Raw genomic sequence first — 27,332 nt, forward strand, 5'->3', positions numbered from 1 at the left:
AGCATGCCATTTGAGAAATGTCTTTAGGTGTAACAAAAAGTCAAAAGACTGCAGCTATAAAAACTGTAGGCCATAGGCAGATAAGAAGGCATCAAAAACAAACATCCAAAGTGTCTGAAAATCAGGCAGCAAATTGAGGGAACCAGAGATACTCAGCCTGGAGAAGATCAAAGGGAAACATCTTGGCAGTCTGCAAATATTTTGAGACATCATGGTGTAAAAGAAGAGACATGTCCCATGCCAATCAATGCTCCTCAAACTATCTGTCGTAAAGGAATAATTTTCTTTCCAATCACTGCACAGCTATAAAATATAATGACAATATCATGGCAATGAAAAATTGCTATCAAAATGTCTAATGAAATGTCTCAGTTTCTCTACTTAATTCACTGGCAACAGGTAAACAGTTCATGGAACCCCACTCTGAATAGCTTTATTCTGCCTGTACCAGAAAAAATGAGTAAATCAAAGGGAACCATTTTATGGGGAGTTAAATTTCAGCCCAAATTCCCAGCAAACAGGCTAGGAATAGGTGTGTCCAACAGTGGAATGGCTCAGGGCACTAAGCTCAAGAAGTTTTCAGGATATTTTATGTCAGATAATCTATAAAATGGATTTCATTTTGCACTGGAAGGATGACTAGGTTAAATCATTATAAACTCTGCCCTAAAAGCTTCTGTGAGGCCAATCAAAAACACAAAATGTAGAAAGGATGCATGTATATGTATGGCTGAGTCTCTTTGCTGTCCACCTGAAACTATCAAAACACTGTTAATCGGCTGTACTCCAATACAAAATACAAAGTTTAATTAAAAAAAAAAACCTTAGAAAGTAGCCAAAAAAAAAATCAAAGCATACTTTCAAAATCACCTGGGATGTTATTAGGTAAAACATATGTGAAAAGGAAAAAGACTGTAAAAATGACTATGTAAATTGTAACTAAGAAAGCTAATACATGTGAAAATTATTAATAGAGGACCACTACTTTATTAACCCATTACTGGCTACAGAAGTACATTCTGAAGTTGCCTCTTCAAAGTTTAAAACAGTCCTCGCTATTCAAAAGCAAAAAATGAGGATTATTTTAAGAAACATTAAGGAGCACCACTGCCATCTTAAATTCTTACCTGAGTGAGCTTCGGCCACCACAGATTTATCCATATAGCCTCTGCTGTGATCTTATCCCTTACCTAAGTGAACAACTGGCATACACTATTGCAGTCTTTTGTGGCTAAGTTAAGCACCTTCTAGAGGTAACTACGTAAACCAGTCCTCCCCAACTACAGGCTTATAAGAGTAAGTGTTCTCTCCACACAGGAACTTTAAAATAGGTGCAAAGTATTCAGCCAAAGGCTACCGCTTGTGCCTTCTTTCTGTACACCTTCAGCCCAGCTCCACATACACACCTCCATACTTCCTTAATATCCACCAACTACATCAACTTCTAGCCTTTTGATGCCTTCTAGGAGAAGGCAATGGCAACCCACTCCAGTGTTCTTGCCTGGAGAATCCCAGGGACAGGGGAGCCTGGTGGGCTGCCGTCTATGGGGTCGCACAGAGTCGGACACGACTGAAGCGACTTAGCAGCAGCAGCAGCAGGTGCAGATGATACAGAGTAGTCTACAGTATCTTATAACAATCAAGGGTGGCCTAAATCAGGGATCTTCACCACAGGCACACACATTATTCCTTTAAAATTTTGAAAAGATGTCCCCAGGAGAAAGACTCCTGTAAATGCACTTTACATATTTGCATTTAAAGAATTTTTTCACAGCTAACTTTGGTATACTGTTTTCCAAATTTCTGATCTAAAATATCACTAATGAATGACTTATTCTCTTGAAAAGAGCGAGTATCAATGGTGACATCAATAAACTAAAATACAAAACAAAAGCAAACCTGCTATAGAAAAGAAATAGTGAAACACACAAAAATAATAGCAGATAAGTTAAAGTGATAGAAAAAGAAAACTTATCCCTCAACATTAAGATTTTTAAATAACAGTAAAAATCCACAATGTAAAAATCATCATATACTTGCCAAATTTCTTTTTTTTAAATCAGAAACAAAATCTATCAAAGACTCACATTTAAACATGAGTACTTAGACTGTTATCACCCTGTGAAATTTTCCTGGAATGTTAAGAAATCACCTGCAATAAACCCTTTTCCACAAGTTCTTTCAGTGGCGTGAAGACTTTACATTTTTTAAAGTATGAGCTCCAAAATAAATTTTCAATTCTGAGAAACGTTTGAAAATCACCTGTTTTGTCTCTCAGTATTCTGTAGCTCCCTGTGGTCCCTTTTCAGATGTTTGGTCAAAGACGTAAAGTATTCTTTTAAAAGATTCTGGAAAGGTTGCTGTTTCTCTGGACTAATTATCTCACTAGGAGGAAAACTCAAATTAAACTTCTCTGCAGCACTCTTTACTTTCCTTGGTACAAGTCCAGCAATATCATCTCCACAATGTCGACAAAAACTAATCACCACAGAAACATGAGTATGGGATTCCCGATCAGCATTAATAATATTTTTTAGCTGTTCATAGATTAAGGAAAGACCTTCCTTGTCAGTGAAAATCCCAACTATTGTCAATTCTGCAATGAAACGCAAATCAGTTCTTAACTTGGTAATGTTAGGTGTTTTCTCTTCTTTCCTGGCTTCAAAATGTTTTTTCCAAACCTGAAGAAGTGATGGGGCAAAGTCGGCGTAGCGCTGGTGAAAGAGCGAGCATAAGTGCACAGCACAATTCACGTCAGATATTTTTAGCTTTGCTTCCACAATAGAAGCGACAGCCTCTGCAATGTATTTGCTTAAATTTAGGCCATTAAAATCATGGGACAAGGAGTCTCTCTGTTGTTCTGTAATAGTTTTTAGTTTCTTGACAAAAGCGGTATTTTTCTTCAAACTTGAGTCTAGTCGGCTAAAGAAATTTTCCTCTGGTCGGTTGTCTGGAGCATTTTGGTTTTTGCTACGAAGTTCTTTCCTCAACTGATGTCGTTCCCAAGCTTCCTGATGAAGCTGAAGGGATTCCTCTTTCTCTCTATATAAAAAACAAACAAGTAAGTAAGATACCTTGTATATTTTGAAGCATAACTGATGAATCCCATAAGAGTGAAAGCCAATGAAAAATTAGAAAAGCAACAGAATCCAAGAGGAACAAAAAATGCAAAAGGCCCTTTCACCACTTTAAAGACACCTGATTAATGACCAGATAATGAGAACTCATTCTACTGATAACACCAAAAGTGGCAGAGTGGAGCATTTTTAATAACTAGATTAAAAATCATTCTGGCAACTGGCAAGCTAAATGAATATAACTTTTTACTTGTCAATTGTAACTCAATAAAGCTGAAAAAATAAATGGATAAAACACAGGATTCTTAATACAAAAAAACAAAGTAATATGTTTGGGAAAATATAAAACCTAAACCAAATAAAAGCACTGGGGAAACAGGGAAAAAAATCCACAAAAAAATGAAGAACAGAATTACAAAAGAATATATTAAAATGCTTTGAGTTAGGTACCATTTTCCATACTTTAGCATTAAATAAACCTTTCTTAATAAAAGTACCTTTCTTAATAAAAGTTTAGGCCTTAAAATCCGAGTATAATTAAAAGCTCATTTAGGAACCAGAAAAACTATAGGATAAAAGCACTTTAATAAAAGGTTAGCAGACTCAGTTTATCCTGAGAAGATTTAAAATCAAATCTGCTTATGTTTCCACTAGAAAGATGGGACATGTTTAAACTGAAGAAGTAGTAAAATAACTCAGGCAGGAGTGGGAGAATGAGGACAAGCTGAGGTTTCTGAGACACCAAAATATATAACTTTAAAATATAAATTTCTAATAAAACAGATTTTCGTCTTTCTAAGATAACCATCCCTGAGTTACTCTATAACTCTACAATTTTTCCACTAATAGCTACAATATGCTAACAAAGAGTTACATCTATCACTGAGAACAGGGACATGAATCCCTTGAAGCCTCCCAGCCACACAAAAACAAGATCAGCAGTGAGAGTGCTCGTTAAGAGAGTATAACTCATTACTGCCATGCATTCAACAACTCAATTATCATCTTTATTAAAAATACTTTAATATATAATGAATATATATATACACACACAATGAAAACATTTATACTTACCTATTTATATATTTACAGGTGAAATAATGTGATGCTTTAGAATACTCAAGAAAAAAAAAGGGGTAATTGCAGATGCTGGGTAGATGGGAAGGGATACTAATTTATTCCATTCTATCTTTCACATGCTTGAATTGTTCCAAATAAAAAGTTGGCATTTTGGTTACTATTGTTTTTTTTAAGCTCTTTGTATCAGAAGGGTGAGAGAACAAAAGTTACAGTGAAATGAAATATCCTTCCAATTATTTTAAGTAAAATAGAAAATAAGCAAGAAATTCTCAAGAATCATAGTTCTGAATATTCCAAAACTATTGCTATTGCTTTTCAGACCTAAGACTGCAGTTTTTCATTAAAAATAGTTACTAAAGAACTTTGGTAAGTAGGTAACCGAGCTGTTCAAGAGATTCATAAAAATTCATATTTGCAAACAGCTTTTTAAATTACATGTATGAAGGGAAGAGCCCATGCACTACTGGATTAGGTCTCACGCACTGTTCGTCAACTGTCATTTCTGCTACATCCTGGTAGTCTTCCTAAGAGGACTACCTCATTTTTCACCAGTTCATTATATCACTTGCACAGATTTACAAGGTTACAAATAGATTTTCATAAAGATAAAAAAGGGAAGCATTTTGGAATTGTACTTAAAGACAATGGTTTTAAGGTCAGCCTAACCCAGGTTCAAATCCCAGCTGCTCAACTATTTACTGTGACCTTAGTCAAGTAATTTAATCTCTTGAAGCTTCATTTTATTAATTCACAAAACAATAAGCTTACTTCATTAGGACTGCCTTAAAGACAGGTACTGACACAACTGCAGAGTTTGGCATATAAGAAACTCAACAGCAGCCATTAAGAACTGAAGATTTTCGGGAATTCCCTGGCAGTCCAATAGTTAGGACTTTCACCACTAGGGCCCAGGTTCAATCCCTGGTCATGGAACTAAGATCCTGCCAGCCACACAGCATGGCCAAAAAAGAAAGATTTTCAACTTAGAAAGATTACATACTATAACATGAAAAAAAGATTTTCTAAAAAGCACAAACAGCTCAAATTGCTCCACACCTCAAAAAAATATTTATTAAAGGTTACTATTATTTAATTTCAAGAGTTAAAGCACTGAAAGCATGCCTGTAGTCAGTGAAATTAACAGAACAAGTAAATTGAGATACTCTCAACTCTCAAGCAACTGCACCTTGCAAATTTTATTTCAAATAATCACTGTTTTTCCAAAACATTCCAATCTTCCTATTTCTACACATCAAGTTAGAATAAATGTTCTTACTTCAACTGGGCAGCCTCTTCTTCCTGCTGACGTTTCACCTGTTCTTCTTGCTTCTTTCTCTCTTCTTCTTCATGTTTCTTTTTTTCTTCTTCCTCTTTTTTCTTTAATTCCTCCTCTGCCTTCACCTTTTCTTCTTCTTTTTTCTTGCGTTCCTTGTCTTCTTTTTTTCTTTTATCTTCTTCCAGTTTCTTCTTCTTATCTTCAGGGACCTTAATAACCTCCTTCTTGGCAGTAAGCTTGATCTCCTCTTTTGGTTTCTCCCTGCTGCTCACTGGCCGCCTTTCACTGCAGTCTTTTTCCTTGCTGTTTAGTAAAGATTCTTTTTCTTCCATACTTGCTGGCTTTTTACGCTCAGCTGGCATTATGTTACCCAAGACAATCTGTAAGAGGAAAAGAATGTCAGCATTATAATCACAGTGACTTTTTTTTTTTAACTGATGTGACACTACTTTGTTAAGTGGAACATATAAATGCAACTTGGCAACTGTGAGAGATTAAATAAAATGCATACAAAACAAATACTATTTCAGTGATAAATAAATCACTGATCATATTCTATATTCTATCATTATTAGTTATGCTTATGTCTAAGCACTTTCTTTTTACTTTTTAGTCAGAAAATAGTCTCTACAAGAAGTAGAGAGCACAATATAAGGAACCTCCATGTACCCATTACATTCAACCACTATCAACTTCACAGGTGATATTAAATGACATATCATTTAATCATAAATACTTCAGTACTATCTAAGAACATTTTCAACCAGTTTCACCCACCATACTTCATAACCATTAAGAAATGCTGGTGACACTACATCATACAATATTCAATTACAAGTATTTAAGTGGGAGCATAAACGAGCTCTTACCTTCTACGAAGCAACTAATAAAATAGACAAGACTAATAAATTTCATCTCACTGCTCTAACTGTATCAAACACAAAAACTGCTAACTATCCCAAACTAGACTAGACCTCTTTCATCTCTTTATTAGTAGTCAAAATTAGTCTATAAACATAATGATTACTATAATACCTAAATTAAACATTCTGTTCTATACTTGCCAATACAAGAGCCACCAGCCCAGGGTTTCCCAGCCTCAAGAGGACTGACATCGTGGGCAAGAGTTCTCTGGTGGGAGGAGGAAAGGCTACCGTGTGCATTGCACAAAGTGTAAGCGAAGCATCCCTGCTTCTACACAGTAGATGCCAGGAGTATTGACCCAGTTTTAAAAAACAAAAATTACTCAGACATCACCAAATTTCCCCTGGGGGCAAAATCACTACCAGCTGAAAACCACCACACTAGCCACACATGGGTACTTACACTGTAAATTAATTAAACAGAATCTGAAATTCAGTTCTCCATCACTATCCATAATCCAACTGCTCAACTCCACATGCCGCTAGTGGGTACGACATCAAACAGTGCAGATATAGAGCATTTTCATCATTATACAAAGTTCTATTGGAGAGCACTGGTCTATAGTACAGCCTCCATACAGTTAACTGGAATAAACTCTAGAACAAAAAATGTATTCTCCACCAAAATTCATGATTTCCTTTTCTAAAAATACATGTCTACTTAGAGCTTAGTGTTCTCATGTCATTTCTTTTATGGACAATGCTTCGTTTTAACTCCTAAATCATTTGAAAGCTGTACACAAGAAAATCAAAATACTTTTCATTTAAGAAGTATAGAATTACTTAAACTACTGAGGGTTTTTTTATTTTAAGCTAAAACACAGTACTCAAGTATTTTCAACATATGTTTTAAATTACATCAATAAAAACTATGTTAGCAAACAAAACATTTGCAGTAATAAATATTTTATAAACACAAAGCATTTATTTCAGCCCTCTAATAAAATATTACCACAGAAAGACAATCTAAGCCAACTGAAGCACTTTCAGTGATTTTTGGAAGCACATGTCATAGTCTGTATCTTATCTCAGCCATCTCTTCCTTCCCCTTTTCTGTTTTATTCTTATTCTCCTCCACCTCCATGTTCTATGCATTTTTTGGACAATGACACCCAAAGGCTTCAGATAACCCTACTTGTGGAACTTGAACAAAAAAGGGCTGTTAATCCTGTTTAAACAATCATTAAAATATATAAGAGCATAACTACTTATTTATGTGGCAAGACAGTGTTAATATTTATATTACCTGGGAAATGTAGTATCAACTTCTCACACAGTTTCAATACCCACCACTGCCCTAAATTGACTGACTGCCCTAATGCAAGCAAACTTTCAAGAGCGAATACTAATAGCTACTAGCTACTTCTCACAAAGTAAACATTTTACATACATTATCTCATTTAATAATAAAATCTTCATAAGTATTATTTTCCCTATTTAATAAATGAGTAAAAAGAGACCTAACCAAGTAACTTGACCAAGGCTTCTACAGCTAGTGACAGAGCTTAACCAAAGTTATTAAGAATCCTGAAGAGGATGCAGCTAGAAAACGTGACAAGAGATACTGACTACACAAATCAGAATTACATCTCTCAGAGTAGAAAGAGTCCCTGATGATGGTTAAGCAGTTTCTACTTTATGTTTTAACTTTTGGCCTATTCTAGCTAAAAGATATGGGGACAGGTAATTCCTAGGTAATCAGATAAACTTACTTAAGGATATCTGTAATTATATGCAAAAAAAAAATAATAAGTTTTATATAGATTTTGTACTTTCTGATGTGAAGCTGCAACAAGCAACACTTCAGCTAATACGGGAAAGAACAGTTTTCAGAATGTAAAAAAGAATGGTACCAAAATTTATAATATCTCATTTATGAAGACAAAATTAGACACTAAGTTCTGTTAAAACATTAAGGAACGTACTTGGAATCTGACAAATTTATAAAGGATCATCATTTATCAGCACAACAGTCCCTCAAATTTTTGTGATTTTCCACAGTACTCATATATTAGACTTTTATTTTTTATTTTTTTTTTTTATGGTATCCTTTATTTTTTTTTTTTTTTTAAAAAATGCCTTCTATATCAAACTGCAGAAGTCTTTCATGAATTAGATTCTGCTCTAGAGCATAGGTTCTCAACAAGACCCTCAAGTCTTGGCAGTGGTATCTTCTTTGAACCATTTCATCCTTATATTACAAACATATACCCAAAGTACACCTGGAACTAAATTTAAGTGAACAAAAATATGATGAAAATTTTAAGGTTCATGTAAAGGTAGCAATGCACTATGAGAAAATAATATGAGCTTTAAAGTCAGTCAGACTTTTAAGTTTGCAAACTCTACAACCTGCTAGCTATGGAAACAGGGCAATGTAACTTCTCTGAGTCTATTCATCAATAAGATGGAGATACTGCCACTTCTCTTACAGATGTCTTAAACTTCTGTAAGTCTAGAAGAGAGCATGAGAGCCATTCAACAAATGCTTATTCTCTTTCACAGAGAAAACTGAAGAGTTAAGCCTAAAATAAGAATTTTTTAGAGTTAGGAGTACTAGATTTTAACTACTCCAATTCTCAATTTTTACACTGAGTGAACTGCCCAAGATTACACAACTAGCTTAGTAACTAGGTTGAGACTCTGTGTCCAGTGCTCTTTCCCCCTATATAACCTAAGACTTAAAAAGTCAAGTAGGGACTTCCCTGGTGATCCAGTGGCTAAGACTCTAGGGGCTAGGGTTGGATCCCTAGTCAGGGAACTAGATTCCACATGTTGCAACTAAAGATCCCTAAAGATCCCACATGGTGCAGTTAAAGATCCTGCATGTCCCAACTAAGACCCGGTGAAACCAAATAAATAAATATTTTTTAAAAGCCAAGTAAAAAATACAAGCTACAGAATTCAGATTAAGTATGTATTTGTATCACATCAAATTTCAAATGTGAAACTGAGCATTAAATTATATTGTGAAATGCCATTTCACATTTTAATAAACTCATGCTTTAATATTTTACCTCAAGTCTTCCAAATAAAAACTAGAACTTTTAAATAGAGCCTGTAAGATAAAAATTAGTGATCTTTTAATTGGAATATGATTAGCTCCCACAAGCCAGTATAATTACATTCACACAGTCCTTAAAAGGAAGCCATGCTTTAAAACCACCTTTCTAGCTCCCAAAATAGTGTCCTGGCCCTTGGGCTGTATATTTTTTTTGGTTTTCTAAATATACTCTGAACTTCCAGAAGAAAGTAAAACTACTTTACTAATACAACAGGTACTTTCAATGGTCTGTTGGGAGAGTGCAGAGAAAGGGGTGTTTCCCTTTAAAGCTATTTCTCCGCAAAGTACCATATGGGTTATGTATGAAATCACAATGAGACTGCTCTGAAAATGCTCCAGAGTGAAAGAATGATATTTAATCTTTTCATTCTGGGTTATTCATTTAAAATGGTCTAAGGGCAGAACAGCACAAGGGCATTACCTCCCAGTCTCTGACTTTAAAGAACGTCCTCAGGAAAAAGGACTCAAAGTTTTTACAAATTCCACCAGAGTTCAAAAATGGTTTTCTTCATGAGTCGTACAGTTCTTCTAAACACTTAATAACTCTGCTAAAGGGGAAAAGTGAGGGAGAGTTTTCCTCAGGTCTGATGCATCACTGCGTGCAAGTCCTAAAAGAGCAAGAGAGCCGACGGTCCGGTCCAGACTGTCCCCTCAAGCTTATAAGCTGGCTCTGCTCCGCCAAACACCCCGCGATCGCCTCTTTAGTTCAGCAGGAGGACCGGGAAGCCCGGGATGAAGGCAAAGTGAAGACTCCTCAGCCCATGGGACTAAAAAGAAGTCCACCCAGGAATGCCTGCCCACCACTCTCCGATCCACCGACCCCCGTCCCCTGCACCCTCTTCTCCCACAACCCCCTGCTCTCGCTCCACACGCCTCAGCTCCGCTCGCTTCCTCGCCACAACTCCCCTTCCCACCCGGGTCCACGGTCACCTTCGCGGACCGTCCCTGCCCCAGCCCTAACTTCGCACCCCACACTCCCTCACCGCCGGAGCCCTACACGCTCCGGCCAGTCTCCCGGCTCCACATCCTCCCACACACACACCCACCCTCCCCATTTCCTCGCCCTCGCTTCCCTCCCGGCTCCCAAAGAGCTCTCCCCAGCCTCCCCTCGCTCTCCTCCACACCCCAAACCTCTTCACCCCGCCACGGCAGGCTCCTCGCCTCCGGCCCCGAGGCCCACCCCGGGCATATGGAGCAGGCACCCCCTCGACAGCCTCTCCTGCCTTCCTCCCGCGTTGAAGGAAGCCTCCTGAGGAGAGGGGTCTGAGGAGAACGACGCCGGACCCGCGGTCCGTCTCCTGCTCGCCGTCCCCGGAGCGCTGGGGTGCGGAGTAGCCTCACGGGTCCCCGGGGGAGTAGGAGTCCAGGCCGGTGCCCCCCAACCCCGCTCCCTCCTGGTCGTTGGAGCGGAGGGAAAGGAGGTTCCCCGGGACTTACCTCGAGCCTGTTGTCAACATTAGCCCCAGGTTTCCCAGCACCAACTCCAGCGCTCGGGCTCTCCCCTCCCCTCCCCCCACCTAGCTCGCAGCCGAGGGCCCGCCTTCCCTCACCTCCCCCTCCTCCCTCCGCCCGCTGGCCCTCCCGTCCGCCACTCACCAGCGCGGCCAGGCTGCGAGTGGGGGCGGGGCGGAGGACGGCAGAAAGGAAGCAGCTGTCCGCACTATTGCCAGGTCGGAAACAGTCCGGGCTTCCCTTCCGCCGGCATTCCCTCGCTCTTAGCTTAGCTCTGGGGCGAAGGGTCGCGAGTGAATGCTCAGATAGGTGCCACACACAGAGCGGCGGCTTCAAGCTGCCCAACTAAAGGAGAGGAGCTGATTTTTCAGACAGGCAATTCGCAGGGCAGCCATAACCTGCACCTCCAGCCAGGGCCTCAGCGGAGGGGAGGAGTAGTCAGAGACCCGGAGGCAGGAAGTGGATTGGTCGCCAGGAAAGGGAAAGCGCCTGAATTGGAGGTGCGCAAGCGCAGGCGCTGGGGGAGGGAGACCGGAGGGGGAAAGCGAGACTGGGGAGGGGCGGAGCTAACAGGAGGTGAGGAAGGGCGGTGGAGGAGTAGGCGAATTACGGAGCGGCATTAAGGACAAATTTAACCACGTGTTTCTCAGAGGCTTTTCCTGGAGTTTATATAAAGAGGAGTCTAAGAAGGGAGAGTTTGATTGGACTAATTCGTGGGAGGTTGAGGATTTAGGAAGCTGAAAGCTGGAGAAGCTAAGAATATGTACTGTGAGGAAGGTACAGGTTGGTAAGGGACGGATCTAGATTTAAGAAAGTCCCGTAGGGGAACTTTCAGAAGCAGTTTTAGCTGTTCAATCTGTAAGTACCCCACGGCTGAAGAAGGATCAAAGCTTTTCTCTTACCGGTCTTAGAAAGTACCTTCTTGTAGCCAGCAAGTTTTTTACAGTAGCATCATCTCCGCGAATTACTGAATGAAATCACCAGGTTAAAAAATTGGACAGTCTTGTCATTTCTTCTAAATGTGGAACCAAGTCAATTTTTAAAAAATCGTTCAGCTTATCTAAACTTATTTTCTCTTAAATTGATGAATTCGTGCATCAGGCCTCTGATTTTTATCGGAAAAGTGTGAGGTTTGCCAACAGAATCTGTCTGGGTGTTAAGTACCGCAGGCTTTGGCTGGTCAGGAGCCAAAGGAACAAAGGTGCAAAACTGGTCTTCATTCTTGTTTTTACGTGCGGTGCTCCGCCCACAAAATAAGCTACTAGCCACCTCAAATCCTTGACGCATGTCTAAGTTCACTTGTGTTCAGCTTTTGTACATTTGTCTCATTTACTGTTTTTACTTGCCTTTCTTTTTTCAAATTGTGTATTTGATTTACAATCTTATATAAGATTCAGGTGTACAACATAGGTTCACAATTTTTATTTATAGTGATTCACAATATTGGCTATATTCCCTGAGCTGTATAATATATCCTTGTAACTTATTTATTGTACGTAAAATTTATACCTCTTAACCTCTACCTCTGTTTCCCCTTCCCCTGCCAGCTCTCTATTGGTAACCATGGATTTGTTCTCTGTATCTGAGTCTGTTTCTTTTATATTTACTAGTTTCTTTTCTTTTTTAGATACCATACTTGAGTGATAATCTACAGTATTTGTACTTCTCTGTCTGACTTCCTTCACTAAGCACAAAATGCTTCAAGTTCATCGTGTTGTTGCAAATGGCAAAGTTTCCTTTTTTATGCTTGAGTGTGTATGTGTGACATCATCTTTATCCATTCATCTGTTGGTGGACACGGGTTGCTTACACTTAGACCATTTACTCTTAGCACATAAGTTACTCTTCCAAACGGAGTGTTGATGCTTCTTGTACTTAAAAAAAAAAACAAAAAAAAAACCCCTACTGATAGGCCGACCCTTTAAAGGACAGTGAAAAAGAAAGACAAATACTGCTTTTGTATCATTGATGAGCCATTATGAGAGAACTGTCCTAAAACACCAAGCCACCAAGTTCTCCTTGAAGATTTTTGCATTTTGTCTGATTACCTTGAGAAGATTCACCTGTGCTGTTGATCAGTAAATCCTTCTCAATCCTTTGCCTGTCATCAGGTGTTAAAAAGAATTCAGGTGTTAAAAAGAAATTGTGTGAGTTCAGGGATCAAAAAAGAAGAGAGCATTTGCTATTTTACATTTGTTATTTTAATAATCACAATAATCCTGTAGGTAAGTATTCTGAATTTTATAGAAACTGAATCACAAAAGATTAATTTATTAAAGATCAAAAGACTAGTAAATATATTCTCTACTATCATACTGAACTCTAACTGCGAAAAACCAAGCTCTTTTTGCTATATCCCACTCCCTTAATGTACATTTTTACATAGACTGAAAATGTTGCCAATTGTTTTGTTTCCAGAGGAGCATGTCAAGCAAACCACCAAAAGCCCTCTGATGTGGGGATGTCATTGAATCTTACCTTCAGGGAATACATTGCTCTGAAGAAGCCATCATTTTTGAATTGTGACGACTCAAACTTCACTATTTCTTGAAGGTAAATTATATTAAGTTTTTAAGTGTTTAAGTATTTCAGAAAATTCTCAAAAATGTCCATTCTTCTCCTTTGGCCTGCTTCACTTGACAGAACTATACCATATGAAAAAAACAGGGAAATTCCCTGGTGGTCTAGTTAGGACTGCACTTTCTCGACCAAGTTCAGTCCCTGATCAGGGAACTTAGATCCCGCATGCTGTGCTGTGTGGCCAATAAAAGCACGCATACATAAAGTCAAAAGAAAAAATAAGATCAAAGAAAATGTGATAAGAGAAAAAGGTCCAGGACTAAGCCCTGAAAAACTTCCAAATATAGAGATTAAGTCCCTAAAAAGACCGTGCGGAGAGGGGAAAGCTGAAATAAATAGCTTTGTAAAAGCCTAGAAAAGAAGTGGCTAACTGTCTCAAATGTTACTGCGAGAACAGGTAACATCAGGCAGGAAGGAACCCATTGGATTGACACTGTAGGGCTCAACACTTGAGTTTTTCGGAACCAGATCAGTGAAGTAGTGGGCGTGGATTGGAATAGTTGACTAAATTTGGTCACAAAGAGTGGGACACAACTGAGCGACTGAACTGACTGAAATTGGAGATGAAAAAAGTGAAGACAAGTATTTGAGGCATTTTACTCTGAAGATCAGTAGAAAATGAACTATGGAGAATGTGAAGTCAGGGAGGATTTTGTTTGTGTATCTTTTATGTTTTTGTATTTTTTAATGAAAAATACAGAGAATGTTTATTAATGGGAATGATCTAATAGGGAAATACTGGGGTTGCAAGAGGGAGAAAAAAAAAAGATAGCAAAGGAGGAAAATCATTGTGATGGAAAGGAATAGCATCTAAAGTACAAGTGGAGGGACTTCCCTGGTCGTCCAGTGGTTAAGACTGCAAGCTACAACTGCAGGGGGCACAGGTTCAATCCCTGCTCAGGGAACTGGGATCTCATATACTGTATGGCACAGTCAAAAAATTTAAAGTACAAATGGGAAGAATGCCTTTGATAGAAGAAGGGGCTTTTCCAATGAGTCGGCTCTTCAAATCAGATGGCCAAAGTATTGGAGCTTCAGCATCAGTCCTTCCTATGAATATTCAGGGTTGATTTCCTTTAGGATTGACTGGTTTGATCTCCTTGCTGTCCGAGGAACTCTCAAGAACCTTCTCTAGCACCATGTGGTTGTAAGTTTAAAACCATCCAGCCTACATTTGCCAATATCCCCAGAATAGATGGACAATTGGATTTAATCAGCTTGCCTTTTTTTTTTCCCCAAGAGGGTAATGGCAGAGAGACAAATACAGGTATCGTGGGTGTTTGCAAAAGAACAATTATAATGAAGGATCGTAGGATCTATACTGGATTTGGAGGGAAGTTAAAGGGAAATGAGGTTTATATGTGAGTATGGATAGGGTTAACAGATAGATAGGAGTACAGGTTGCAAAGAAAACTGACAAAAGAGCCAAACCTTGAGTGAGTGAATGGGGACAGACAAGGACATCAGAAAGTGGTTCTGAAGAGTTACCCTAGCAGGAGGTGTAGACAGAAGAAGCAAGCCCAACAGGGTCAAAGTTCTTGGAAGAGAACTGGTTTGGAAGCTACAATGGGAAACCGAAAACACTGTAGCATCTCTGAAGTGAGACTCAGTTCAGTTCAGTTGCTCAGTCATGTCCGACTCATTGCAATCCCATGAATTGCAGCAGGCCAGGCCTCCCTGTCCATCACCAACTCCCGGAGCTCACCCAGACTCACGTCCATCGAGTCAGTGATGCCATCCAGCCATCTCATCCTCTATCGTCCCCTTCTCCTCCTGCCCCCAATCCCTCCCAGCAGCAGAGTCTTTTCCAATGAGTCAACTCTTCGCATGAGGTAGCCTACATAAATCCAAATTCTAGTTCCAGTATTTACTAGCTATTCAGACATCACAGCTTTTTATTCTTGAAAATTGTGATAATAGCAGTACTTTTTTCTAGGGTTTTGTGAATAGTAATTGAGGTGATTTAAATAAAAGCACTTAACACAGTGTTCATAGTTTATGCTCTTTGAGTGTTAGCTATTACCAAATCATTTTGCTAACAATAAACACTATCATCTGAATGGCTTTGCAATTTGAATAAATACGGCTTCAACGGCCCTTTCTTTGCCCTCCCACTGGTATGAAATCGGTGCACCAGGAATATTTTACTCCAACATTATGTATCCTGCTAAGAAAAAAGGAAGATAAAAAAGAAAGGGGAAATGTCAAATCACCTCAGTTTACGTTTTACATTTCTTACAATTTTGTCAATTATACCTCAATAAGACTGAGAGAAGAAAAAAGAAATTGTGCTCTGCACTACTGTAAACAATAAAGACAGAGGTGTGTAAATATCTCTAATTCTGGTTTCACTTCTATTGCCCAGTAGAATAAACATGCTCAGTATTCTTTGGGGAAACTAAAGGCTAAGTAAGTGGTGAGAAAACTAACCTTATGTCATCTAATTGATCTCAGTTCTTTAATTCCCGACTTACAATTCTAAGTCTTTGCTGTGAGATAATTGTGATGAAATACACCACATACACTTCAAACCTAAAATGTCCAAAATTGAACTTAATACTGGCCTCCAATCCCACCTGTTTCTTTTTCTGTTTTTATTCTATCAGTTAATGATGCTAAAGGAGACCACATAGGCCACACCAAAATGTGCTAGTTTATCATAACGATTGTTCCGAAAGTGAAAGTGTTAGTCGCTCAGTCTTGTCTGACTCTTTATGACTCCATGGACGGTAACCCACCAGGCTCCTCTGTCCATGGGATTTTCCAGGCAACAATACTGGAGTGGGTTGCCATTCCCTTTTCCAGGTGATCTTCCCTGACTCAAGGATTGAACCTGGGTCTCCTGCATTACAGGCAGATTCTTTACTGTCTGAGCCACCAGGAAGGCAATTAAGAATCAACAGATTGAGAAAGAGTTCTCTAGAAATCTGCTTAACTGCCTAAAAGCAGAGCATTGATTTCTTTTTGTGAAAGTATCTACCCCAACCCTCAACCCCAGCATCAAGAAATGTCTCATCTCCAGAGATGGAGAGAAAACACCCAGATAGGTTTACATAAACAGATCTTACTAAAATAATCCTTATCTCCCATTAGTTTCCCCATATATTTTCTAGTGACAACACAAGTTTGTCATCCCTGGAAACCCAAGCTCCCTTTCCTCTGTTAGAACGGTACCTAAGCCCGGAGTCTAATTCTTTGTGTTTCACTTTTCTGGGAACTCACATAAATATAAGTGAAAATTGTATGTCTTTTCTCCTAATAATCTGTCTTTTGTTAGTTTAATCTGCACAGTCTCAATTAAGAACATAAATTCAGTTCAATTCAGTCACTCAGTCGTGTCCAACTCTGCAGCCCCATGGACTGCAGCATGCCAGGCTTCCCTGTCCCTCACCAACTCCCAGAGTTTACCCAAACTCATGTCCATTGAGTCGGTGATGCCATCCAACCATATTATCCTCTGTTGCCCCCTTCTCCTGCCTTCAATCTTTCCCAGCATCAGAGTCTTTTCAAATGAGTCAGTTCTTCGCATCAGGTGGCCAAAGTATTGGAGTTTCAGCTTCCTCAGTCCTACCAATGAACGCCCAGGACTGATCTCCTTTAGGATGGACGGGTTGGATCTCATTGCAGTCCAAGGGACTCTCAAGAGTCTTCTTCAACACCACAGTTCAAAAGCATAAATTCTTTGGTGCTCGGCTTTCTTTATAGTCCAACTCTCACATCCATCTATGACTACTGGAAAAACCATAGCCTTGACTAGACAGACCTTTGTTGGCAAAGTAACGTCTCTGCTTTTTACTATGCTGTCTAGGTTGGTCATAACTTCCCTGCCAAGGAGTAAGCATCTTTTAATTTCATGGCTGCAGTCACCATCTGCAATAATTTTGGAGCCCAAGAAAATAAAGTCAGCCACTGTTTCACTGTTTCCCCATCTATTTCCCAAGAAGTGATGGGACTGGATGCCAAGATCTTAGTTTTCTGAATGTTGAGCTTTAAGCCAACTTTTTCACTCTCCTCTTTCACTTTCATCAAGAGGCTCTTTAGTTCTTCACTTTCTGCCATAAGGGTGGTGTCATCTGCATATCTGAGATTATTGATATTTCTCCCGGCAATCTTGATTCCTGCTTGTGCTTCATCCAGCCCAACGTTTCCTAAGAGGATAGAGGAAAAGTTATTCCTCCCCAATAGTTTCTTTGTCCTTCATCATCTCTTATTCAAATGCAATCAGTGTCTTTTTTTTTTTTTTTTAATTTTATGTATTTATTTATTTTTGGCTGTGCTGGGTCTTCATTGCTGTGAGGGCTTTTCTCTAGTTGTGGCTAGAAGGAGCTACTCTCTAGTTACTGTACCCAGGCTACTTTTTGTGGTGGCTTCTCGTGTGGAGCACAGTCTCTAGGGCACACAGGCTTCAGTAGTTTCAGAACACAGGCTCAGTAGTTGTGGCACACAGGCTTAGTTGCTCTATGGCATGTGGCATCTTCCCAGACCAGGGATCAAACTTGTGTCTCCTGCATTGGTAAGCAGATTCTTTACTACTGAGCCACGAGGAAAGCCCGAAATCAGTGTGTCTTAAAAAGATCTTGCCTTGGGAGTTCTCTAGCAGTCTAGTGGTTAGAACAATTTTCACTGCCTTGGCCCGAGTTCAATACTTGGTTGGGAACTAAGATCCACAAGCTGAGCTCAGCAGGGCCAAAATAAATAAATGAATAAAATTTTAAAAAAGATCTTACCTTGGTCCTCCTCTGTATCCCACTGCTACCACCTTAGTTGAGACCAACATCAATTCAAACCCACACTATTGGCAACAATCTTAATTCTTCTAACTAATTACTTTTAATTTTGTCCCCTCCTGACCTTAGCATTGTTTCAAGCACAAATCTAACTGTTTAACTCCTGTGCAAAACACCCTTTAATGGCAATAATCTCCAAACTTCTTTGGTCATACAATCCCATGGGGAAGGGAGGAGGGCATACACTCCCAAGTCATGTCCATTTACTTAGATATAAATTGTGTTATATGTATTACTACCTAAATTTGTACATAATACTACACATCCCAAAGTAGAAGAAATAAAAAAAAAAAACAAGTTCTAATATTTTTGCCTAAATAGATCATTTTGCATATCTCCTTGTGCCAAGTGACTTTGGAAGCCACTGACTTACGGGGTAGAATTCAGTCTTTAGCAGGAGATCTTCATAGCTCTTGCCTGTATATCTAGTTTCTGGCTGATTCTCCACAGGTCTGAGTTCTAGCTGTAGTTAATAAGTTGCATGTACTGAACCGGGCTTCCCAGGTAAAGCTAGACAGTAAAGAACCCATCTGCCAATGCAGGAGACGTAGGTTCGATCCCTGGGTTGGGAAGATCCTGTGAAGGAGACGTGGGCATATCAACCCACTCCAGTATTCTTGCCTGGAGAATCCCATGGACAGAGGACCCTGGCAGGCTACAGTCCATAGGGTTTCACAGAGTCAGACACAACTGAAGTGACTTAGCACAGCACAGCACATGAACTGAACCTCCTCTTCCCTTGGTGCACATATTATAACTTTGCCTAGAATACTTTCTCCCATGAATGTTTTCAGCCTAGTCGCTAAAGGCGTTATTTCTTTGGGGAAGCCATGCTTCATCACCACCATCCTACATATATTGGATTAAGTCTCTGTCTCTACTTGGGTTCCCACAGTAGTCTTTGAACAACTCAATTCCAACATTCACTATATTATATTGAAGTAATTTTGTTTGTATTTGCTTTCCCATTAAGACTGTGAGCTCCTTGAGACTATGATTTGTATCTTATTCATCTTTGTGTCCTGGGGCCACAATCACATTTTGAGAGAAGAATTAAAAGTAAATGAATACAACATTGTAAATCAACTATACTCCAATATTTTTTTTAAAAATGAATGAATATGAAAAGCATTAGAATATACCACCTCGACATATGCCTAGACTTTGGCCTATGGATTATTTTGAGCTGATGGCAATTAAGAGTCAGTCAGATGAAGAAAGAAAACTTCTTGGAGCTCCCTTTATCTGACTAAAAGCAGGAACTTTTGAGAAATGGAGACTGCCATAAATATCCTCCCCTGGAGATTTATGGCTCTAAAGATGAAAAGCCAACATGAAGATGAATCTACACAAACAAACCTTATTAAAATAACCCTTACATATAGTTTATACAGGTAATATATCTTATATTAGTTCCATTGGTTACTTCATGTATTTGCCTTCCTACAATTTTCTGCCCCAGAAGTTCACCCCTTTTTTTCTCTGGTCACCCTTTGTTAAAATGATATATAAGCTTCTGAGTCTAACTGCTTCACTGGGCTTTCACTTCTTTTTTTGTGTAACCTCATTCATGCAAACTTAAAAACATCAATTAAATTTATATAATTTTCCCCTGTGTTAATCTGTTGTCAGTTTAGTTCATACACACCAGGTACTGAATCTAAAATTGGGTAGAGAGAAAAAATTTTCCTTTCCAAAAACTATTTTCTTGGAAGAGAGAGAAAAACCTGTTTACTTATGCAGGAATGTGTAGGATTAAACTAGAGTGAAAAGAATAGAATATTTTAAAGATGGAGATTTCATTTTCAGGTGGCTCAGCAGTAAAAGAATCTGCCAATGCAGAAGATATGGGTTCAATCCCTGGGTTGGGAAGATCCCCTGGAGGAGAAAATGGCAACTGACTCTAGTATTCTTGCCTAGAGAATCCCAATGACAGAGAAGCCTGGCAGGCTACAGTCCATAGGGTCACAAAGAGTTGGACACAACTAAAGCTTTCAGGCAACAACAATAGCAAATCTTAACAATCCAAATATAGGATTCCATTTCCCTTTATGTGATTTCCATTAAAAGTAATTCAAATTTTTAACACTGGGTGGTTAAAAACTTGAATTACTTTTGAATGGATGAATGGAGAGATAGGCACCTCTTTCTTAATGTGTATCAGGCATTTATCCACCTAATGTTTCTATTTGGTAGATACTGTTTTTCTTGTTTTTATAAACGGGGAAACCAGGACTTAACATAGTTTAATAATGTGCCCAGTATGGTACAGCTACTAAATAGAACCTTCATTCTGGACCATCTGATCCCAAAGTTCACAGTCTTATTTAATATTTCCTCTTTTTCTAGTGTGTTTTCTCTACCTTATACAACTGTGTACAATACTATACACGGGTTAATACAGATAGCCATTTTACACAATCAGAATATAGAATAAGAAAAGACATAATTTTATAATTTAGTCCTAACAAGACCAACCAACACATAGACTAAAACAAGAATCTCTGCCTGGATCAGTCCATAGTGTCGATAGGGGTCGCGAAGAGTCGGACACGACTGAGTGACTTCACTTTCACTTTTCACTTTCATGCATTGGAGAAGGAAATGGCAATCCACTCCAGTGTTCTTGCTTGGAGAATCCCAGGGACGGGGGAGCCTGGTGGGCTGCTGTCTATAGCATCGCACAGAGTCGGACACGACTGAAGCGACTTAGCAGCAGCAGCAGCAGAAGCAGCATGAAAGCAAAATGCAAATTGAAGAGAACTGGGTGTGGTCTTCAGTTCAGTTCAGTTCAGTTCAGTTGCTCAGTCGTGTCCGACCTTTGTGACCCCATGAACCACAGCATGCCAGGCCTCCCTTCCATCACCAGCTCCCAGAGTCCACCGAAACCTATGTCCATCGAGTCGGTGATGCCATCCAACCATCTCATCCTCTGTCGTCCCCTTCTCCTCCTGCCCTCAATCTTTCCCAGCATCAGGGTCTTTTCAAATGAGTCAGCTCTTCCCATCAGGTGGCCAAAGTATTGGAGTTTCAGCTTCAACATCAGTCCTTCCAATGAACACCCAGGACTGATCTCCTTTAGGATGGGCCTGGTCTTAGAGCCCTGCTAATGTCCATGGAACTAGGGCAAGTCATTTGTAACTTGTCTGTGGCTCAGATACGTCATTTTAAAAATGAGTACATTAGACTTTATGATCCCTAACTTCATTATTTTAATTTAATTTTGGCAACGCACTTTGTCACAGCTTCCAAGTATTTAAGCATTCAAAAGAAAAGTGGCTACCTTCCTATACCAGGACAATATCATCACATTGAGAAATATAGCTGGAAAAAAAAAAAGGTATTACTCAGGGAGTCCTCTGGCATCACCTCACTTCTTGTGCCAGTTGCTAAGGTGAAGGGAAAGGACTGGGTGTCATTTCTAGCTTATTTTTCTTCTGGAAGTTTCTGCACTTTAGACAGGATACCATATTCATTATACTCACCTACATTTTCCCCACAGAAGCTGTAGAAACAGCCATTTCGTTGTGTTTTACCCTCTTTCTTCCAGTTGAAGGGAAGACTCATTTAAATAGGGATGTCACTTTGTATTAATGTTCTCATACCCAAGATTTAGTATCAGTTTAATGATAATAATAATAAGCTAGTCATCAAAACATATATATCACAATATGTAAAATAGATGACCAGTGCAAGTTCAATGCATGAAGTAGGGCACTCAAAGCCAGTGCTCTGGGACAACCCAGAGGGATGGGGTGGGGAGGGAAGCTGGAAGGGGAGGTTCAGGATGGGGGACACATGTGCACCAGTGGCTGATTCATGTTGACGTATGGCAAAAATCACCACAATATTGTAAAGTAATTAGCATCCAATTAAATAAATTAATTGAAAAAACAATAAGCTACTAACTATAGTTCTTTGAAATGATATGGTATGTTTTATCATCAGAACTATTTATGCAGCATCTAGAAGAGGAAGTGGCAACCCACTCCAGTATTCTTGCCTGTACAATCCCATGGACAGAGGAACCTGGTGAGCTACAGTCCATGGGGTCGTAAAGAGTCAGACATGACAGAGTGACTAACACACATAACCATAGTTCTAGTCCTTTGGGCAGAGTGTCACAGCAGCCTGTGCAAGAGTTACTTGAGAGATTACATGATCGATAGGCCAAGGATAAACAATGCATATGCTTGAGTCAAAGCTTCCTAAAAATGGTCATGTGGGTACAGTGCTGCTGCTGCTGCTAAGTCACTTCAGTCGTGTCCGACTCTGTGAAACCCCACAGACGGCAGCCCACCAGGCTCCCCCGTCCCTGGGATTCTCCAGGCAAGAACACTGGAGTGGGTTGCCATTTCCTTCTCCAATGCATGAAAGTGAAAAGTGAAAGTGAAGTCGCTCAGTCGTGTCTGACTCTTCGTGACCCCATGGACTGCAGCCTACCAGGCTCCTCCGTCCATGGGATTTTCCAGGCAAGAGTGCTGGAGTGGGGTGCCATTGCCGTCTCCAGTGGGTACAGTAGGTGACCTCTAAAATGGTTCTCAAGGATCCCTTTCATCCTGATCATCATGCCCTTGTATAATGTTCTCCCTCTGAGTGTAGACTGCATTTAGTGACTAACTTCTAGTGAGTATAATACAGCAGAGGTGACAGGATGTTACAACTAATATTAGTTTTCAAAAATACTGTGATTCATCTCCCCCATCCTACCCTACTCCCACAGCTGCCCACTCCCTAAGGGCAGTTGGCTGCCATGTTGAAAGCTACCTTTGGAGAGACCCACAGGGCAGAGAATCAAGGAAGGCTTCTGGCCAACAGCCAGTGAGGGACTCAGCCCTGCCAACAAATAAATGAATGGAATGAAAGTTGACTGTCCTCTGCTTGAGCTTTTAGGTGAGATCATAATCTCAGCCTGCAGCCTAACTGCAATCTTGGATCAGTCTTGAGCCTGAGGTCCTGAGCCAAGCTGTGTCTGGAACACTGACCTACAAAAACCATGAGGTGATACAGGTTTGTCGTTTCAAGCCATTTAGTTGTGAGGTAATGTCTTATGCAACAATAGATAGCCAGTAGGATGATAAGCATTATTATTTTAACATTACATTTTGTCTTTGTTTTGGCCATGCTCTGCAGCATGCAAGATCTTAGTTCCCCGACCAGGAATTGAAACCGGGAACCCTGCAGTGGAAGCCCCAAGTCCTAATCACTGGACAGCCAGGGAATTCCCTACCTTACATGTTTTATACATATAGTTAAACAAATATATTTTCTAAGTGTGACATATTTCAGACTTTAAATCTGGCCTAAAGTCTTCTATTTCATAAACACTTTTTTTTTTTTAACTCCATTGATTCCTGAATTAACCACACATTTTGTTTTCATTTATTCATGCATGCATGTATCCATCTAATTTTTCTTTTTTTTTTTTTGAGATTTTTTTTTTTTAAGAGCAGTTTTAACTTCACAGCAAATTGAGAAGAAGATACAAATATTTCTCATAAAAAAAAAAAAGATTTCTCATATACTCCCTTCCCCCACATTTGCACAACCTCCCCCACTATCAACATCCCTATCTCATTGTTGTTTTAATTTGCAATTCCCAAATGACATATGATATGGAACATCCTTTCATATGCTTCTTTGCCATCTATATATCTTCTTTGGTGAGTTGTCTGTTAGGGTCTTTGGTCCATTTTCTTTTCTTATTGCTGTATTTAACAGTTCTTTATACATTTTGGATACTAATTCTTTATCAGATATGTCTTTTTTTTTGAAAGACAAATACCATATGATATCACTTATATGTGGAATCTAAAATATGACCCAAATGAATTTGTCTACGAAACAGAAATAGATAGACTCATAGACAAAGAGAACAGACTTATGATTGCCAAGGGGGAGGAAGGATTGGGAGTTTGAGATTAGGGGATGAAAACTATTATGTATAGAATAGATAAACAACAAGGTCCTATTGTGTAACACAGGGAACTATATTCAATATCCTATGATAAATCCTAATGGAAGAGAATGTGTATATATCTATAACTGAATCGCTTTGCTGTACTGCATACATTAACACAACATTGTAAATCAACTATACTTCAGTAAAATTTTTAAAAATATGTCTCTTTTTTAAGGTTATATTTTAGGGCATATAAATATTTAACATATTAAATATATTATATATTTAAGGTTCACAGCAAAATTGAGGGGAAGGTACCGAGGTTTCCTAATGTATTCTGAGGCCCTACACATGCACAGCTTCCCCCACTGTCAATATCTCTCATCCAAGTTATACATTTGTTGTGGCTGATGAACCTACACTGACACATCTTAATTACCCAAAGTTCATAGTTTACTTTAAAGTTAATCCATAGTGCTATACATTCTGTGGGTTTAAATAGATGTATAAAGACATTTCTCCATCATTATGGTCAGATCCATCTTTTGCAAATATTTTCCTCCCATTTGTGGCTTGTCTTATTCTCTGGACAATGTTATGCATCCAATTTTCAAAGTGTTACTATGAATCAATACTGTATTGGAAATAAAATATAAAAATGAATAAAGTATTATTTCTGGCCTCAATGAAGACAGGCAGAAACTGATAATGACAAAATTGCATGAGAGACCCCCTATTATTCTAGGCCATTTCATTGTCCATGTAGACGACTCTTTCCTGTATCCTTACTTCTTTGGATCTTAACTTTAGCTTTAGCAGTTTTGACCTTCATCTCACTTCAGCGTCATCAACAACTCCATCATCTCAATCGCCTTCTTTCTTTAATAATAACAATAATAATAGTGGTAGCTAATACTGAGCATCTTCTTTGTTCTAATCACTGAACTTTGTGTGTTTTACATAAATGTTTAAATATTTTACAGGTAACTATATAGACTAAGAGTTAAAGGAATCTGCCTAAGGCCTATATAGTGAAGGGGATCAGGGCATGCTACCCCAAATATTTCACTTTGGCATATTCATTATTTTAAGCTGAAGGCAATTGAGAAACTGGCTTCTCCCTTTCTACCTAAAAGTAGGCACAAATTTCCCTTTGTAAAAATGACATAGAGTTCCATTTGTAAAGATGATGTAAGTTTCCTGACTCCCATACTAGTAAGAGGAGAATGATTCTTACCAGCAGAGACAAACTGAGTCTGCATTAGAAACCATACCAAATGCTAACCTTTCTCTACCACATCTTTCCTAGTCACTTTTCACAGTATACCATTCCTAGGAGCTCAAAACTTTTTTCCTTTACCTAGCGTCTTCTTCATAATATTGTAAATTACTCTTTGTTAAATTGGTATACGAGGCCCAAAGTCTAGTCACCCCTTTGGATTTTCATTCCTTTCTCTTAAGCCCCCTTGCATGAAAAATATTAACACCAATAAATATATACTGGAATTTCCCCAGTGGTACAGTGGCTGAGACTCCATGCTTCCACTGCAAAGGGCATGGGTTCAATCCCTGGCTGGCATACTAAAATTCCACATGCTGCTTGATCACACACACCAAAAAGGAAAGAAATATATGCCTTTTCTTATTTTAATCTGTCTTTTCTCAGTTTAATTCACAGTCGCCAGAAGCAGAACATGAATGGATAGAAGATAAATTTTCTTCTCTCCTACAGTAATAAGTGGCAGGGCCTGGATTCAAATCCTGGTTTCTCTGACTCAGATCTCATATCACTATACCCATTCTTTATCTTTTGAAAACATATTAGTTCTGATAGAAAGGCATTATACAATTTTATACTGGAACCCAAGTCTAAGAGTGCATTGCATTATTGTCTTCAATTTAAGGACTGGTGAGTAGAAACTGAAGATTGTATTTTAAAATGTATTACTTTGCTCTTTTCTCTTCTCCGCCATCCTATGTGTGGTTGAGTTCTCTCCTCACCATGTCTTCTCGCAAGACTTTCAGGATCAAGCGATTCCTGGCCAAGAAACAAAAGCAGAAGCGTCCCATTCCTCAATGGATTCGAATGAAAACTGGCAATAAAATCAGGTACAACTCCAAGAGAAGATATTGGAGAAGAACCAAGCTGGGTCTATAAGAAGCAAGCTGGGTCTATAAGAAGTGGTCTTAACATGTGTAGCACACATGTTAAGACCACTTTTTTAAGCAGCCAAATCACAATGAGAACATCACTACTGTAATGCTTGTCTCCTGATGTTATTTCCTATCAGTCTGAGACCCAGTAATAAATATGAAACGTTGGGAAAAAAAATAAATAAAAAATAAAATGTATTACTTTATTACAAGTTTTGTTAAAGATAGAGGTTTTGGGGACTTCTCTGCTGGTCTAGTGGCTCTAGACTCCAAACTCCCAATACAGGGGCCCTGGTCAGGGAACTAGATCCCACACGCCACAACTAAGACATGGTGTAGTCAAATAAACTAAAGAAAGAAAGAAAGAAAAAAAAGAATGGAGGTTTTTGAAGGACAGATCTCTAAAATGAATAATGTTTTTTATAATATAACAAGTATCATAGCAATAAGGAAGAAACTGGATAGTATTAATGTCAAGGCTAAAAATATGGATGTAGGTCCTATCTCTGTTGCTTATTAGTTGTATGTGCCTGGGATTTATCAGCCCTCAAACGTGCAAAATAAAGTTGCTGTTACCCACCTTCAAGAGTTTTCTGAGCTCTAGACCCATGAGTCCAATTATGTACCAGATGTCTACACTGAGCAGTCTCACAGACATTGAGTATCAGAATGTCCAAAATGGAATTAATCCTGCCTCACAGCCCCCTGTTTGTCCTGTGCACCTTTATCTGTTAATGGCATCACCAACCACACAGTGGCTCAAGTCAGAAGCCAAGAAGTCGTGTCTCCCCACCTCCCCACTTAGTTTTCATATCCAATCACTGCATCCTATGTTCTTCTTTCATTAATTCATACTCAAAATTTTTTACTCAGCACCTACTGGTGAATTACTGGATGTTTGATCTCACATGGCTTGTGGGATTTTTGTTCCCCGACCAGGGATTGAACCCACACCCTAGCACCAAGTCCTAACCTTAGCACTGAGTCCTCACCACTGGACCACCAGGGAACTCCCCATATCAGCAGTTTAGATGGGA

The 27,332-nt window shown here is 39.1% G+C and overlaps 2 protein-coding genes across 10 annotated transcripts in view; one reads left to right on the plus strand and one right to left on the minus strand.

The window, feature by feature from the left end:
• The window catches only part of UPF2 (UPF2 regulator of nonsense mediated mRNA decay), a 97,131-nt gene extending 85,108 nt beyond the window's left edge, over positions 1–12,023 (minus strand). For 2 of the 5 annotated variants that reach the window (XM_055543572.1, XM_055543567.1), the window contains exons 1-3: positions 10,858–11,004; positions 5,434–5,813; positions 2,263–3,042 (exon numbers count right to left, since the gene is read on the minus strand). In XM_055543572.1, coding sequence (XP_055399547.1) covers positions 2,263–3,042; positions 5,434–5,795 — 1,142 coding nt within the window. In that variant the 5' untranslated portion in view covers positions 5,796–5,813; positions 10,858–11,004. The other 3 variants (XM_055543569.1, XM_055543570.1, XM_055543568.1) reach the window with 3 other exon arrangements.
• LOC129625363 (60S ribosomal protein L39-like) lies at positions 11,592–26,831 on the plus strand. Of its 5 annotated transcripts, none has more exons than XM_055543576.1 (4): positions 11,592–11,730; positions 13,291–13,425; positions 23,133–23,279; positions 26,131–26,831. In XM_055543576.1, the coding sequence occupies exon 4, from the start codon at positions 26,144–26,146 to the stop codon at positions 26,297–26,299; it is 156 nt and encodes a 51-aa protein (XP_055399551.1). In that variant the 5' UTR covers positions 11,592–11,730; positions 13,291–13,425; positions 23,133–23,279; positions 26,131–26,143; the 3' UTR covers positions 26,300–26,831. The 5 variants fall into 5 exon arrangements, with proteins under 5 accessions (XP_055399551.1, XP_055399550.1, XP_055399549.1 ...); XM_055543575.1 differs by having other exon boundaries at positions 23,133–23,249; positions 26,131–26,830; XM_055543574.1 differs by having other exon boundaries at positions 23,126–23,240; positions 26,131–26,825.
• Positions 26,832–27,332: the final 501 nt, after the last annotated feature.

Source organism: Bubalus kerabau, chromosome 13 (genome assembly GCF_029407905.1).
Source record: "Bubalus kerabau isolate K-KA32 ecotype Philippines breed swamp buffalo chromosome 13, PCC_UOA_SB_1v2, whole genome shotgun sequence".
Lineage (NCBI taxonomy): Eukaryota > Metazoa > Chordata > Mammalia > Artiodactyla > Bovidae > Bubalus > Bubalus kerabau.